The sequence below is a fragment of the Nesoenas mayeri genome (genome assembly GCF_963082525.1).
Source record: "Nesoenas mayeri genome assembly, chromosome: 21".
Taxonomy (NCBI): Eukaryota; Metazoa; Chordata; class Aves; order Columbiformes; family Columbidae; genus Nesoenas; species Nesoenas mayeri.
Genome location: NC_137571.1, coordinates 5,909,002 through 5,922,921, shown reverse-complemented (window position 1 = coordinate 5,922,921; position 13,920 = coordinate 5,909,002). Strand labels below are relative to the sequence as shown.

Below are 13,920 nucleotides of genomic sequence, written 5' to 3'. Positions count from 1 at the left end.
TTCTTGAGATTCAACAAAAAATTAACTCAAGGTGATACTGGGAAAAAAAAGAGCATCTGATTTTATCAGGAAATTAACTTTCTAACTTCCTGCTGCCGCCGGAGCTTCCTCGTCCTGCTCCCCCCTTGCCCTGGCGGGGCTGCGGGGCGCTCCCGGTGCTGCCCCCCGCTTCGCGCCGTTGCGGGGACCGGCCGGCTGTGAACCCGCCCCCGGCCCCGCCGCTCCGGCCGTCCCGCCCCGGGGTTTCCGGGCTCTGCTCCCCCGGCCCGGCCCCGCCGCGTCATCCGGACTCGCCCCGAGCGGAGCGGCGGGTAACGGGGCGGCCGGGGAGCCCGGCCGGGCGGGGCGGCGGCGGTGCCGGTGCCGGTAACGGCCCCGCCCGGGGAGCGCGGCGGGCGCGGCGCAGCAGCGGCGCGGAGCGGCCGCGCCGGGGGAGCCCCCGCGCCGGGGGAGCGGCGCCCGCGGCGCTGCCGGCGCGGAGGATGGACCAGTCGGTCGCCATCCAGGAGAGCCTGGAGGAGGGGGCGACCTGCCGCACCGTATCCTTTGCCTCGGCCGGGGTGTGGGGGACGGGGGGGACCGTGCTCCCGGGTGCCTCCGCCCCGGTGCGGTCCCCCGGGGCTCCCGTGTGTCCGCAGTTCCTTGACGCTGCGCTGCAGGCGGTGCAGGGTGTCCTGGCGGTGGGAGACAGCGTGGAGAGCCGGCTGCTGGGGCTGGTGGAGACCTGCGGGGAGCACGCGTGGGTGCTGGGCTGTGTGCGGGACACGGGGAGGGCAGCGGGTCCAGGCGGGGAAAAGCCGAGAGCTCTGTGGGTCTTGCAGGCCATGGAAACCACCAGGAAACTCTTTCGTATCACAAAGACTTTCTGCTGGCATGGAGTCCAGTAGGGCAGTGGTTTGAAGGCCTCGTGCCTTGGCGTTTCTCCTGCTGTATGTTACGGGTGGCTATTGAGAAAAGCCCAGAGGTTGTGCTCTGCTGCACTGTGCCAGTAACATAAATACATTCTTATTTAAATGGTGGAGTAAGCAGGTGGGTGGGCACGTGGTCAAGAAGTTTCTTTGGGGTCTGCATGAGGCTGCGCTGGTGGGCGCTGCTGGATGGGACGGGGTCTGTCTGTACCTGCAGAGCCACCAGAACTGGGGAGGTATTAACTCCACGTCTGCTCTGTGCTTGCAGGATCTATGTGTACACCCACCGGCGGATGGCCATAACAGCTGAGGATGTCTGCCTGGAGAGGGTCATCCCCATCACAGAAGATTTTGCAGTGGAAGAAGGTACTAACACAGTGTGGTGGCTTAGTGGCCAGCTCCAGGGAAGGGGATGGAGGGGCCTGGAGTCCATATTTTGTTGTTCTACTTACTGAAATTTGGGATTTATTCAGCCTTCCCATCTTTTTGTCAATTTGTAATCCCTGGTGACACTTGCGCGTCACGTGGTGTAGCAGGAAGGGCCCTGCTTGATTTGGAGCATCCTGTATCCTACCAAGCACCAGCCGTGGCCTCCTACCCTGGCAGGTTTGTTCTGCCCATCTCTGTTCGTACAAGGAGTATTTGGGGTTTGAGGAACTCACCAAGCTCACTAACCTCAAAGTGTCAGCACGGTCTGCAATCCCATTAGTTGGCTTTGTAACTGAACTTTGTTTTGCTTTTACAGTTGTACTTGACGATGACCTGCCTGTCATTGGTGAGTTCTCGTTGTGTTAATGCTCATGTTACAGGTGTTCCTGGGCCCTGACCCCCCGCACTCGGGCAGGCAGGAGCGAGGGCTCTTGTGATGGGGCTGTTGGCCAGGGGGATCTTGTCTTGCTGCTCTTGGGGAACTCAGCGTGCTATTTGCCATGATTCAGTTCATGGTAGTGAGTATTGTTACCCCAGGTCAACCAAAGGAATGATTTTTCCAAACGCTTTTAAACTGCTACTGAAAATTAATCATTGTCACTGAGCGAGCAGAATAAAAATGATTCTAAACGCTGAGTTTTATATTTTTAAATGGCATTCTCACGTGGAAAAGGATGGCGATAAGGCGGCATGCGGAGGCTTGTTGCTGAAGTCTGCCTGTGTGGGAGAAGATGCTCAGCTCCTGCGAGCTCGCAGCTCTGAGCTCTCCACCCCTTGTCTCCAGGCGCTGACGTGACGGTCCGGCTGGGCTCGGAAGCCGATCAGCTCACGGTGCGGCTGCCCTTCGGCTCGCAGACGCGCACGTTCCTGCGGGAGGTCGTCAGGTCCATCCCGGGTATGAGCCGTGCGGGGCCGGACGGGCGGCGGGGCGGGCGGAGCTGCGGCGACCGCGGGCGGGCGGCCCCGGGGGGAGCGCGGGGACCGGCCGGCGGGGCGGGGGCGGCGCTGCCGGCGTCTGTGCGGGGACCCGGGGCCGCCTCCCTGCTTGCGGTTGCAGGAGATTGCGGTTCCGCGGAAACGGAGCTGCCCGCACCGCCCCGGTGCCGCCGGGCTCCCCGGGCCGGTGCTGCGGTGGCTCCGCGGGCCGGTGCTCGGTCACACGGCGCCTGTTGCTGTTCCCTCTTTGCAAAGCGCACGGGTGAGAAGGTTCAGAGCTCCTGGAAGTCGGTGTGGGATTCAAAGTCTGAGCGACACCATTTCTCGTTTACCCACCTTCATTTAAGCTTTTCATTCAGGAAGGCGCAGCTCGGTGCTGCTGGCATTCCTTCTTTTTATTTCTGCGTTCGTCAGTAGTATTTTAAAAAGAAAAAACAGAAAAGAAGGGATGAACTTTTTAACGCAGGCAACAGCGGAGCAGGATGGAGCCGGGGGGATCCAGGAGCATCCCTCCAACGTGGGGTTTTAACTGGTAGTTTAGAACTGGCTGGGGGAGACTTGGGCTTATCTGCCCGTGTGAAAGGAAAAAGATGCTGGATGGAACACAACCTGGCTCCTTTGTTGGTGTCTTTTTGTTGTATCTGGGGCACAGTAGCGCTCTTTGAATAGTGAGCTCTTTGGGAAGCAGTTCTATCAGATCATGCCTTTGAGCTTTGACAAAGTTGCCTTTTTAAGGCTTCACTTCGTTTCTCTTGAGCCAGAGCAGTCAAGGGATCTTTTTCTTCTCTTCCCCCCTCACCCCCACCTTGTATGAGCAGAAGAAAGTGCTCTCTGCCATCACTTGGGGTCTTTGGGAATGTAAATTGATATAGAATGAAGTTTGGTCTGTCGTTTTCCAGGAAGAGCCGTAGCTCTTTCTGTCCTTCAATGAAATGAAAGTGTTACTTTGCCACTTGTAGGACCAGAATGTCGCAGCTGAAAGGCTGGTCAAATTTTGCTAACGTAGTGCGATGTGTTTAGTGTCACGCCTGTATTTAGTTACATTTGCATGTTGGCTGCCCTATTATCTCTTTTAGGAAGGTGCAGTTTGCATTGAGACCCTTGTTTCTGCTGGGTTCCCATGGTGGCTGTACCGTCCTGCCTCACGGGGATAACGCTTGTGCTTTGCTGTGTATTCGCAGATAGGTAGAAACGCTTTAAATGGTAGCGTGTGTGTTTGTTTGTCCCTTTTTCTTCCTCTCTTTGTACTTCCCGTCTTGCTTTAGAAAGGAAAAACCTGTTATTAAGGTACATTTTTTGCATTCCCAGGATAAACCCCTGGATTTTGTGCTGCTAAGTCCTGACGCACGCTCACTAGCATAAATTCTTCCTCTAGAGGGGAAGCTGCATCGTCACAGAACGGTCCTGTGGAAATCAGCCCAATCTATCAGATAACTGAAAGAGAGACTGCGGGGCACTTTGTTTCTCCATGCAAATCTAAATTATATTCCGCTCACGGATTTTTTGCCGGTGTTCGCATCAGTGTGCTGATGAACCAAAGAACACTTTGTGTTTAACGTGAAACTTCTTTCTTTTCCAGAAGTGGTTGACTCTGAAGATGTCGAAGAGAATGGGAAGGAGCTCTCAGAGAGCGAGAACCAAAGCCAGGACAGCACGGATGAAAGTGCTCCTGGGTACGGGATCTCCCTGGCTTTCTGAAGGGCTTTGGTGGAGCCGTTGAGGGGACAGTTGTGGTGAGGAGTAAAAGCGGTGGCAATGTTTCTTGGCCAGTTTTGTGCTTCCCCTCCACAGGGGATCTCTGTGTAGTGGCAGTAAATATCTATAGAACGAAAGTTCTGGGTCCTTCGGGGTGATTGCGTATGGATGGAATGAACTCTGGTGAGTAAATTGTCGGTGATTTGATGTCTAGGGGAAGAAAAAGAGAGTGCAGAGAGTTTTCTGCCTGGGTCCTGGGTTTCCAGCTGGAAAGCGAGTGGGGCGGTCGGTATCTGTGCACACCCGGTGCTTGAGCCGTCCTGCGCTGCGTTATCTGGTTCCATCTGCCGGTGACCGTCTCGGCCGCAGTCCCCAGGGCTGGTGGGATCTGCAGCAGAACTTGGGAACATTTTGAGAAGCAACTCTGCAGATTCTAGTTAGGAGAGAAAACATTCAACATAAGCATGCTGTCAAAACTTGGCTGGGAGTTCCAGCGCAGCCTCTCAGAGACAGTCCTGCTAGTCCCCTATTTGGGCATATTTTTGCTGTTTAGTGGGACAGGACCTGCTAGCATTGTTTATTTTGAATTCAGACAGCTTTGGCTCCGGGCCACCGTGTCTCATAGATACGCTCTTAAAATGTTACAGTTCCGTTTCTCCAGTTCCCAGGACTTGTGGACCCCGCTGCACATCCTTCAAAGTCTGGCTGAGCGATGTCCTTGGCATTGCTCTGCAGGTTGTTGACCTCAGGTTTAGACCACACGCTTGTGGGAACTCCCGAGCGGCGGCATTATTAGTGTTGCAAAAGGAGTGTTGTGTAGCCACGGGATGCTAAATAAAACCACCTCTGCCTCCACCCGCTCTGTGCTGCCTGACCTGGGAGGTTTCCAGCAGAAGGCTTTTAAACAAACAGGGTTTTTCATTCTTCTGCTGGGGTCGGGCGGGCTGAGCAGAGGCAGCGGGAGAGGAGATTTGCATCTCCTTGCTCCATCGAGCAGGGAATGCGTACAGGCTTTGCATCAACATCCAGGTGTAAAGGCTGCACCAGGTTGGTGAAAACCCTTTGTTATTTCAGTGATAAACTGGTTTTATCTAGAGATCCGAACTGTTCTAAGAAATGCTAATTTCAGTCGTGTTTGCTCATCCCAAACACTGATTATCTGTCTTTACAGAAACAGGCAGATAAGTGTGAATCAAGTCCTCGTGATAAGCTGTTTCGGGTGTGTGTCTATCCTGGGTTTCATAATGCAGTTTTGCTTTCGTTTGCAGGCAAGATGAACTCCAATCTGAAGTGACAACTGAAATGTCACCGCGGTCCAGCAGCACGGCTGTCGACCAGGCTTCGGTCTCATCAGAACTGGACGCTGCAGTGAGCTTGATTAGGACTAAATCTCAGCTTGAGGAACTGGAGAATGCCTGCAGGTCCCTCTGGAACTTCAGGTAATGGTCGTTCCTGAGGTGAGCTCATTGCTGCAGGGAACAAGTTAGCATAAGCTGTCAAAATAACTTTGTTATTTCATCCAGTGTCCATGCACATGGGAAATATTGTAGAGAAGTATGATCCATACTCCCTAGGACAGCTTTCTTTCCTCATTTAGGCATTTGCAGAGAAGAATTTGGTTCATGGCTCTGTTGAGATTTGCCTCATGGCTCTTGTTGAGAACAAGGCCTTTTGGAAATGACTTTTTCCTGTGCTTATTTCAGACTATGTCTGGAAATGCCTCTATTCTGTGCACCTCTCTCTCGCTGCTGCTGTTCACTACTTACCCATGTAGTTGTTCCAATAATCTCATTAAGAGCTTGGGCGAAATATATAATTAGAACCAAAAACTTTACTCGGGTTAAAATCCTTTAATGCAGGTCATTCTGTGAATTTGTCATTTCAGACTGCTACTGCGCAGCTCTAGTCTTTTTTAATATTATATGTAAAAAGTGTATCATTCTGTAAAACATATCTGTAAAGATGCTACTGTTATTAAATCACTTTAGGGCTTTGAACTTTGTCACGTTTTCCTAATTCTCCCCTGAAACGTTACTCCAAAATAGCTCTGTGTAGTGTTAAGCACATGGGTTACTAACAGTGGTATATCCATCAGCTCTGGGATTCTGTTAATTCTTTGCAGGTTTTTCATCGGAACATTCAACGTGAACGGGCAATCACCCACCGAGAGCCTGCAGCCCTGGCTGAGCTGCGATGCTGTTCCCCCGGACATCTACTGCGTGGGGTGAGCGTCCCCCCAAACCCGGGCGGGGGCTCCTCGCTGCCGGCTCTGTGGCTCGGGGGTGTGTTGCTGAGCAGTGTCTGCATCACCTGGCTCCATCGCGCAGCTTTTAGAGCATTCATGTAGCCCAAAAGGGCTGCTCTTCTGGTAACGTTTGGACCCTCCGGCACTGCGGTGTTACAAAGTCTTCAATGCTATTCAGTTGAATACCAACAGTAATTTAGCTTTACGTTTAACATGGCTCTAAAATCAGCATAACTGAATGAGAGTTTGCAGTTCAAAATGTAGTGAGTATAAAGCGATTTGGTTCTTTCTCGGAGGAAAGGGATGGAGAGTTATAAACAAGTGCATGCATCCATGGGTTCCTTCCTCTAACACAGTTTGCAGGAGCTTGATCTAAGTAAAGAAGCCTTCTTCTTCAATGACACACCGAGGGAAGAAGAATGGTTTAAAGCTGTAACTGATAGTCTGCATCCAGAGGCCAAATATGCAAAGGTAAATGTGGCTTTTGCGGAGGTTTGAGTGTGGAATCGTGTTCCACCCGGGTCTCTTTTCCCTTCTCCTTGCTCTCAATTGCCGTGTCTTGCAGAGGCTCCCGGCTGCAGGCTTTGCTCTGAGGTGACGTGGTGGCATTGCTGCGCAGGGTGCCCAGGAAGGGACAGCACAGGGGACAGAGCTGGGCACCCAGGCAAACAGGAGCCCCTGCTCTCTTGGGGAAGGGAATAGGAAGCATCTGAGCTTCTTCCATGTCTGTTTCCACAACGCATGGTGGAACAAGTTGCGAAGGGGTCCTGCTAGGAACACTGCTCATGTTTCAGCTCCTGCTCTTTAATTCTGCTTTGTCCCTTGTCACTTACTGAAGGGAAACTCCATCCATAGGCTGTGCCTGTGCTGTAGGTTTTGCGTTGGGCTTCAGCTTCGTTCACTTTGGTCCCTGGCTGCTCCTTCTCTGTGTGCTGGGAGCCCGCTGGTCCCTCACATGAGCCTGGAACTCTCTTTTTCTTCACCTGTACCTCAGCAACCCATGTTCTGGATTTGGGGCGACGTGCCTTCTCTCATCAAACCTCTCCATTGCAGTATTTAACAACGCAGGGTCTGTTTTTCAGGTGAAACTTGTGCGGCTCGTGGGAATCATGCTTCTGTTGTACGTGAAAGCGGAGCACGCGTTGAACATCTCCGAGGTGGAAGCTGAGGCTGTGGGAACTGGAGTCATGGGGAAGATGGTAAGAACGGCAGCTGTGCGGGAGAAGGGCTGAGATTTAGCAGGGCCCTGGAGATGCGTCCGCCGTTAGAAACACACAGACCCTGCGACAGCCCAGGACGGTGCTGGAGGGATCGGCCGTGTGCTCTCCCTTACCGATTTTAATTTATGTCTTCATTAGGTAATTCCTAAAATACAAATTGAGATCTGTGTGCTTGCTTGCTGTGTTCTGTTGCTGTGTGCAATCCTCACGTGAGTTACTGACTTGAGTTCATTAAGTAGTTATCACTAATTGGTGTTTTCAGCCTCTTCCTTCCCCTGGAATTAAACAGTCTGCCTCAGTGTCTTCTGACTTCTCCGCTGCTGTTGTCTCGCTTGTGGATTCACCTGTTGTGTAGAAGCTTCTGACCGATGTCTTTATCTTTCAGGGTAACAAAGGTGGTGTTGCCATACGGTTTAAATTCCATGACACCAGTGTGTGCATTGTGAATTCTCACCTGGCAGCTCACATGGAGGAATGCGAGCGGAGGAACCAGGACTTCAAAGAAATCTGCTCTCGGATACAGTTCTGCCAGTCGGATTCAGATTCAAACCCTATCACTATTGACAGTCACGAGTACGCGTCCTGTCTGACTGTGAATCGCTGCATGGGGCAGGGAGGAACCTTGTGGCCGTCCCGGGGTGTGAGGTTCCCTCAGCAGGGGCGTGAGGAGCGGTGCTGGTGACCCAGTTGTCACCCTGGAAGGGACAGAAATGCTTTACCCTAACCCTGGTTTTGAGAGCGGTCACCTGTGCGGTTCTGACGAGTCACTTGCCACCTTATCCTCTTCTGGGCCTTGTTTTACTTTCAAGCATGAAGTGGAAATGGGGCAACAATATGCATTGATTCCCCCAGTGAGTTGTGGGATTCAGTGTGAGGTATTAAAAGCACCGGTTATGAAATGGTAGTGACAAACGTGCAGAACAGGAGCGAAAAGCAGCAAAGGGAGAAAATGCAGCTTCTCTTTGAAGTTCTCACTCTTACTTGCACTCTCAGCAGACACAGCATCCATCTGATGGTGCTGAGCTTGGAAGAGCTCACGTGTGCGTTCAACAGGTGGAGTCTGCTGCCTTTCTGCGGACTTACGCTCTGTGTTCCCTTTCAGCATCATCTTATGGTTGGGCGACCTCAACTATCGCGTGGAGGAACTGGATGTGGAGAAGGTGAAGCAGCTGGTGGAGGAGAAGGCGTTTCAGGAGCTTTGCCAGTATGACCAGGTACCACTGCCTTACCTGCTTGCCAGGGGCCGCTTGGAAACCGTGTGCCCTTTCAGCTCATCTGGGAATTGGCATTGAGCTTGCTCAAAATGCATGTTTTCATCTCTTTTTTGTTCATAGCTGAAGAGGCAGATGGATGAAAACGCAGTCTTTGAAGGCTTTACAGAGGGAGAGATTTCTTTCCAGCCAACATACAAATACGATGCTGGCTGTGACGAGTGGGACACAAGGTACGGTCATCGCCTCGTATGTGGTGCTGCCAATGGCTGTAGTTGTTGTTGAAGTCAAAGCAAAGCCAAGAAGAACTGCAGATCTAATGGCTGCGAATAGGAGCAGTTCTGAGATTATTGCTGTTCCTTTCCCGTGGCTCCAAAATCCATCTGCACTTTACATCTATTTATGTTGCTTTTCTTACAACAGATATTCCCAATCTTTTTTCCAAGAATAATCTATTGTGTTTCCTCTTAGAAGTGTACAGAATGAAGGAATAATTTTAGTTTAATTCTTTTTATTTGGTGGGTTTGGTTTCTTTCTCCAAGCAAAATTTTTAGGATTTATTTCCCAATTCCCCACCCACTCAGTAAGGGTTTGAAATGCCCCATTTGTGCTGCCTGTAACCGAGCCTGGAAACTGTTTTTTCACTCTGTTTTAGCGAGAAATGTCGTGTTCCCGCGTGGTGCGACCGGATCCTCTGGAAAGGGCGGAACATCAAGCAGCTGAGCTACCGCAGCCACATGGCCCTGAAGCTCAGCGACCACAAGCCCGTGAGCTCCGTGCTCGAGATCGGGGTGAGTGCGTGGGGACGGAGGACACAGCCGCTGACCCAGCGGGGACGGCGAGGGAGGCTGTGCCGGTTCCCTCCGTGGCATCCGCAGAGAACGTGGCTCGAGGTGGCCGGATAAGAGACCGAGAGGATTGTTGTTCGTATTAAGCTGGGGTTGTGTTCAGCAGTGCTGCAGTTAAGCAGAATAATGTGTTTTTTCAGAAGTGTTCTTCTGCCTTTTTTTAAAAATTTTCCTAATAATTTTCACAGAAACTCGCAGTGCGGGAAGGCTGCATCATTGGCAACACAGCGGTGCGTTGTCTATTATTTAAAAGAAGGGTCAAAAAAAGGCTGTTTGAGTACTAACTGGGTGACTCTTGCTGGTTACGGCAACGTTCTTTGCTGTTGGATCCCGAGCAGATCTTGGACCATTAGTGCTCCGAGTGGCTCTGGTCGCTCCGCGTGTTGTATACGCCACTGCTAAGATCAAATCACGTTCCCAGCTGCGTTATGGCGTCTGCAGAGGCACAGCTGGTGCAGCGTGCGTCCTTTCCAGGTGAAGGCTATGAACAAGAAGAGCTATCGACTAGCCATTGAGGAACTCCGCTCCATGGATAAGCTGGAGAACGCCAACATCCCCTGGGTGACCACGTCAGTCACAGAGGTAGGACCTGTTCACCCACAAGGGTATTCCAGGGGTGGACATGCACTAAATGGCTTTTAGACCCCACAGCCTGGTTCCAAAGAAGGAGAATATATTCACTTGCAGCTGTTCTCTGTTTACAAGCCCTAGAAATATTCGTCTCCGTGTAGATGGAGGTGAATTCCATTCGCAGTACCAGGCTGAAACGTAGGGTGTGTTACTCCCCAAGGCGGGGAGAGAGTAAAGGGGTTTGTGTCCTTGCTCCAGCTTGGTTGAAACACAGAATGTAAAATCTGACGGATTTAGAAAAGGCCACGAAACCGGCATTTGCTTTGTGTGTTGAGGACTAAAAAAGATAAGCAAATGAGACATGAGGCTACAGCTGCCTTGTTCTCCAGTTTCATGGAGGTCGTTTGAGGGGAGCATTTGTTTGAAAGGGCCCCCTGGTGCAGCACAGGGTAAGCAAACATAATCCTGTGTAATCCTGGAAGAGACGGGGTGTGGGAGCAAGAGGGTTAATCTGGGTATTTTGCTGCTTAATGATTAAACCGCAGGACAAGAATTGCTGCTGGTGCTTGGCAAGGGGGAGCCGGCTGATGATCTTGACTGACATTTGTTTCTAGCTCCGTTTTCCAGATGTTAAATACATGGAGCTGCGGCTGGAGAAGTTCACCATCCGCAATGGCCAAGTGCCCTGCGAGTTTGAATTCATCAACAAACGAAATGAATTAACCTACTGCAAGCCATGGATGACCGTTACTCCCTACAAGGGTGTTCTGATGGCAGGTGAGCTCCTCCTTGTTCACCCCCTATTAACCAGGTAAACTTGTCACCTTCTGGCTTAGTTTTCTGTGCTATTTTAAGAGCGCTGTGTCTATTTGCAGGCTTATTTGTTTAGTACATTTTTTTAACTGGATATGCGTTGTTTTTATCGTCTTTTGGCAGATGCTGAGATCACAGTTGAGTTGGAGGTGTTTGTTAATAAATCAACAGCTACAAACTTAAACACCGGAGCTGACAAAATAGAAGATATCTTGGTCTTGCATCTTAACAGGGGGAGGGATTATTTTATATGTGTAACAGGCAACTACTTGCCAAGTTGCTTTGGCTGTCCCCTTCATACGCTGTGTTACATGAGGGAGCCGATCCAGGACATGTCAAGAGAATCCATTCGGGCACTTGTGAGTTGAAGTTAAGGTTCCCTTCTGAACCCATGAGAAACATTGAAATTAGCTATTAAGTCCTGTTTATTTCTAAAGAGCCTTCTCCCACTCCCATGGTCCAAAGTCTGAGAGCGCTGATACAGCTTGTGCTCCCCAGTGCGGCATCCTCACACCTTTTGTAGTTCTTCCCAGCCCGTTCCATATAGAGAGCACTGGAAGTACGATCCCATTTGCTCTGCCTGCACATTTAAAAAAGGTGTGCGACTTCTAAATGTGCACCAGCTGCTGAACGTAGACCTTTTCCCTGGAGCCTCTGGTTGCTCCGCATCGGATGGAGATGTGTGGCATATGTGAGGCTCAATGTATCGTTTCCGTTGAGCTGAGTGTACGTGAAGCGTGTTTATGAGAACAGCTTCTTTCTTCTGTCCGGAGTTTTGAAATGTGCCTGTTGTACTAGTCTTGTATGAAGACTGGTGAGGCTGCACAGCTTCTTAACGAGTCTTAATTGTCAGGTATCAGCTCTGTGAAGCATTTTTGCAGAGCTGAATACTTGGCTAGATACTTTTCCCCCCCTCTCCCACACCTCCCTCTCTCAGACCGCATTGTCAGTGGATAAGTGTCATTATAATGAAGCTGAAAAGCCGCTGGACATTCCCAAGGAGCTGTGGATGATGGTGGATCACCTGTGCCGCCATGCTTCCCAGCAGGTTGGTGCTATTTGTACTGAGAACACAAAAGAATTTGCATTAGGTTTTGTTTTGAAGAAGATGCTGGCAGTGGCAGTCATTGCTAGCTATGGGTGTTTGGCCAGTGGTAAAGAGAGACAAAGGACAGTGGTGATGAGTGATCCCAGTGACTTGTTCTGTGCATGGCACCCGTCACAGCCGTCCGTCTGCATTGCTCTCCATTGCGGTGCCACAGCCTGCCCAGAGCTGCTCCTGGTGGGATTGGTGCTAATAACTATCAATTTGGAGAGGTTTTTCCAGCCAGGTTTTGAAAATTGCTCTATTTACCCCAATGACTTTTATTTTCCTTGAGACTAACTAATGGTGTGCTTTGCAGGAGGACCTGTTTCAGCAACCAGGCGTCAGATATGAATTTGGGGAAATCCGAGATTGTTTGGACAAAGGAATGCACGATACCCTCTGTATCCTTTTAGACGTGTCTGGTAAAGCTCACTGTGCCTTAGTGTCCAAGCTGAAAAAGACTTTATCAGTCATCTGTGCTCCACTATGGTTTTTAAACTGCCATCTCTCGGGGTAACTGAGATCTCGCTACTCCCTGTAATCAGCCTCTAAGTCCTTGCGATGTTAATGAATGATTGTTGATGAATTACCGAAGTGTCCGACTGCCAGGAACAGCTCGCCCTGTGGAGTCAAGTGATTTAACTCAAAGCTGGGACAATAGGAGTCCTGGGAGACCTAAGCAAAGACTAATGTCTCAGCAGCAATGTGGCCAAACCAGATCCCGCTGCGCTCGCCTCTTCCTTAACATCCGCTGGGTCAGTGGGCAGCAACCACTCGGTGGCAGAAGCGCTGCTGGTGTTCCTGGACAGCCTGCCCGAGCCCGTCGTCTGCACCAGCGTCTACAGCCAGTGCCTGTCCGCTTCCAGCAGCTACGCGCTGAGCCAGCAGGTATGTGCTGAGCGTCCAGATGTGCGCTGGGTGTCCAGGTACCGCTGGTGCTGGGGATGCGTCTCTTGTTCCCGAGGGACAGGAGGAAAACCGAGTTACGTCTCAGAAACGTCACCATCTGATAATAGAACTGGTGCTGCGTGGCTGTTGGGATCTGTTGGTATCTGCATGTGTTGGTAGGAGATAAAGCTGCTAAGCCATTGCCATGTCTTCAATATAAATGTGGGGTGTTTTTTCCCCTCCTCAGGCTATCTCTGGCATGCCAGAGTGTCATCAAAAGGTGTTTAATTATCTGATGGAGTTCCTACGAGAGCTACTGAAAAATTCAGCGAGAAACCGTTTGGATGCGAATATTCTGGGTAAGGCGACCAAAATGACCGTTCTGTCCTGAGAGGCTTTGTGGACACATTTCCCCAAAATGACCGAGCGTAGTCGTGGCCTCTGCTGGTTTGAAGCATTTAATAATGAGCAAACTGGCCATAGAAAAACAGTCATTGCAATAGCCTGAGAAAAAACGCACAGTGTCTCAGAGGTGGGGGGGTTGTTGGCTTTGCTGTCACATTGGCCAGACCCACCTGGGTTGGGGAATTGCTCTTGATATCCCCTGCTCACGGGCTCTTACTCTGTGTGTGTCTCACTATTTATTTTATTTCTTATTTTTTATTATATTTAATTTTATTATATTATATTTCATTTTATTATATTATATTTTATTATATTATATTTTATTATATTTCATGCAGCTGGTATATTCAGTGGCGTGTTACTCCGTCCTCCTCCTGGATGTGCCGTACCCGGTCTAACCGAGAAGAAGAAAGCTCACAACTTTATCCTCCAGTTCCTCCTGCAAGCAGACGCTTCACCGTGACGTTCAGATGCAGCTCATCTGATTTTTAGATACCGAATTAGTGTAAAAAGTATTTTTTGTACAGTACACTAGCTTTTTATCGTTTGATATCGCAGTGTTTTATATAGTCTGTGGCTTCCGGAGGCAGAGTTTGAATCAGCTGCCGCTGTTCAAGCTGTAAATGTATCCAATGTAGACAAGTGAAAATATAAAGCTGATAGTC

The 13,920-nt window shown here is 50.4% G+C and overlaps 1 protein-coding gene across 1 annotated transcript; it reads left to right on the top strand.

Moving 5' to 3' along the window:
- Positions 1-482: 482 nt before the first annotated feature.
- INPP5B (inositol polyphosphate-5-phosphatase B) lies at positions 483-13,770 on the top strand (the record flags this gene model as incomplete). The annotated part of the gene is made up of 22 exons (XM_080357611.1): positions 483-539; positions 660-739; positions 1,177-1,274; positions 1,654-1,683; positions 2,122-2,232; positions 3,853-3,946; positions 5,237-5,407; positions 6,091-6,192; positions 6,570-6,684; positions 7,296-7,412; positions 7,819-8,006; positions 8,536-8,647; positions 8,768-8,877; positions 9,300-9,435; positions 9,967-10,074; positions 10,677-10,839; positions 10,999-11,234; positions 11,813-11,923; positions 12,279-12,363; positions 12,723-12,850; positions 13,098-13,209; positions 13,594-13,770. 22 exons carry the CDS (start codon positions 483-485, stop codon positions 13,716-13,718), a joined length of 2,589 nt encoding a protein of 862 aa, XP_080213737.1. The 3' UTR covers positions 13,719-13,770.
- Positions 13,771-13,920: the final 150 nt, after the last annotated feature.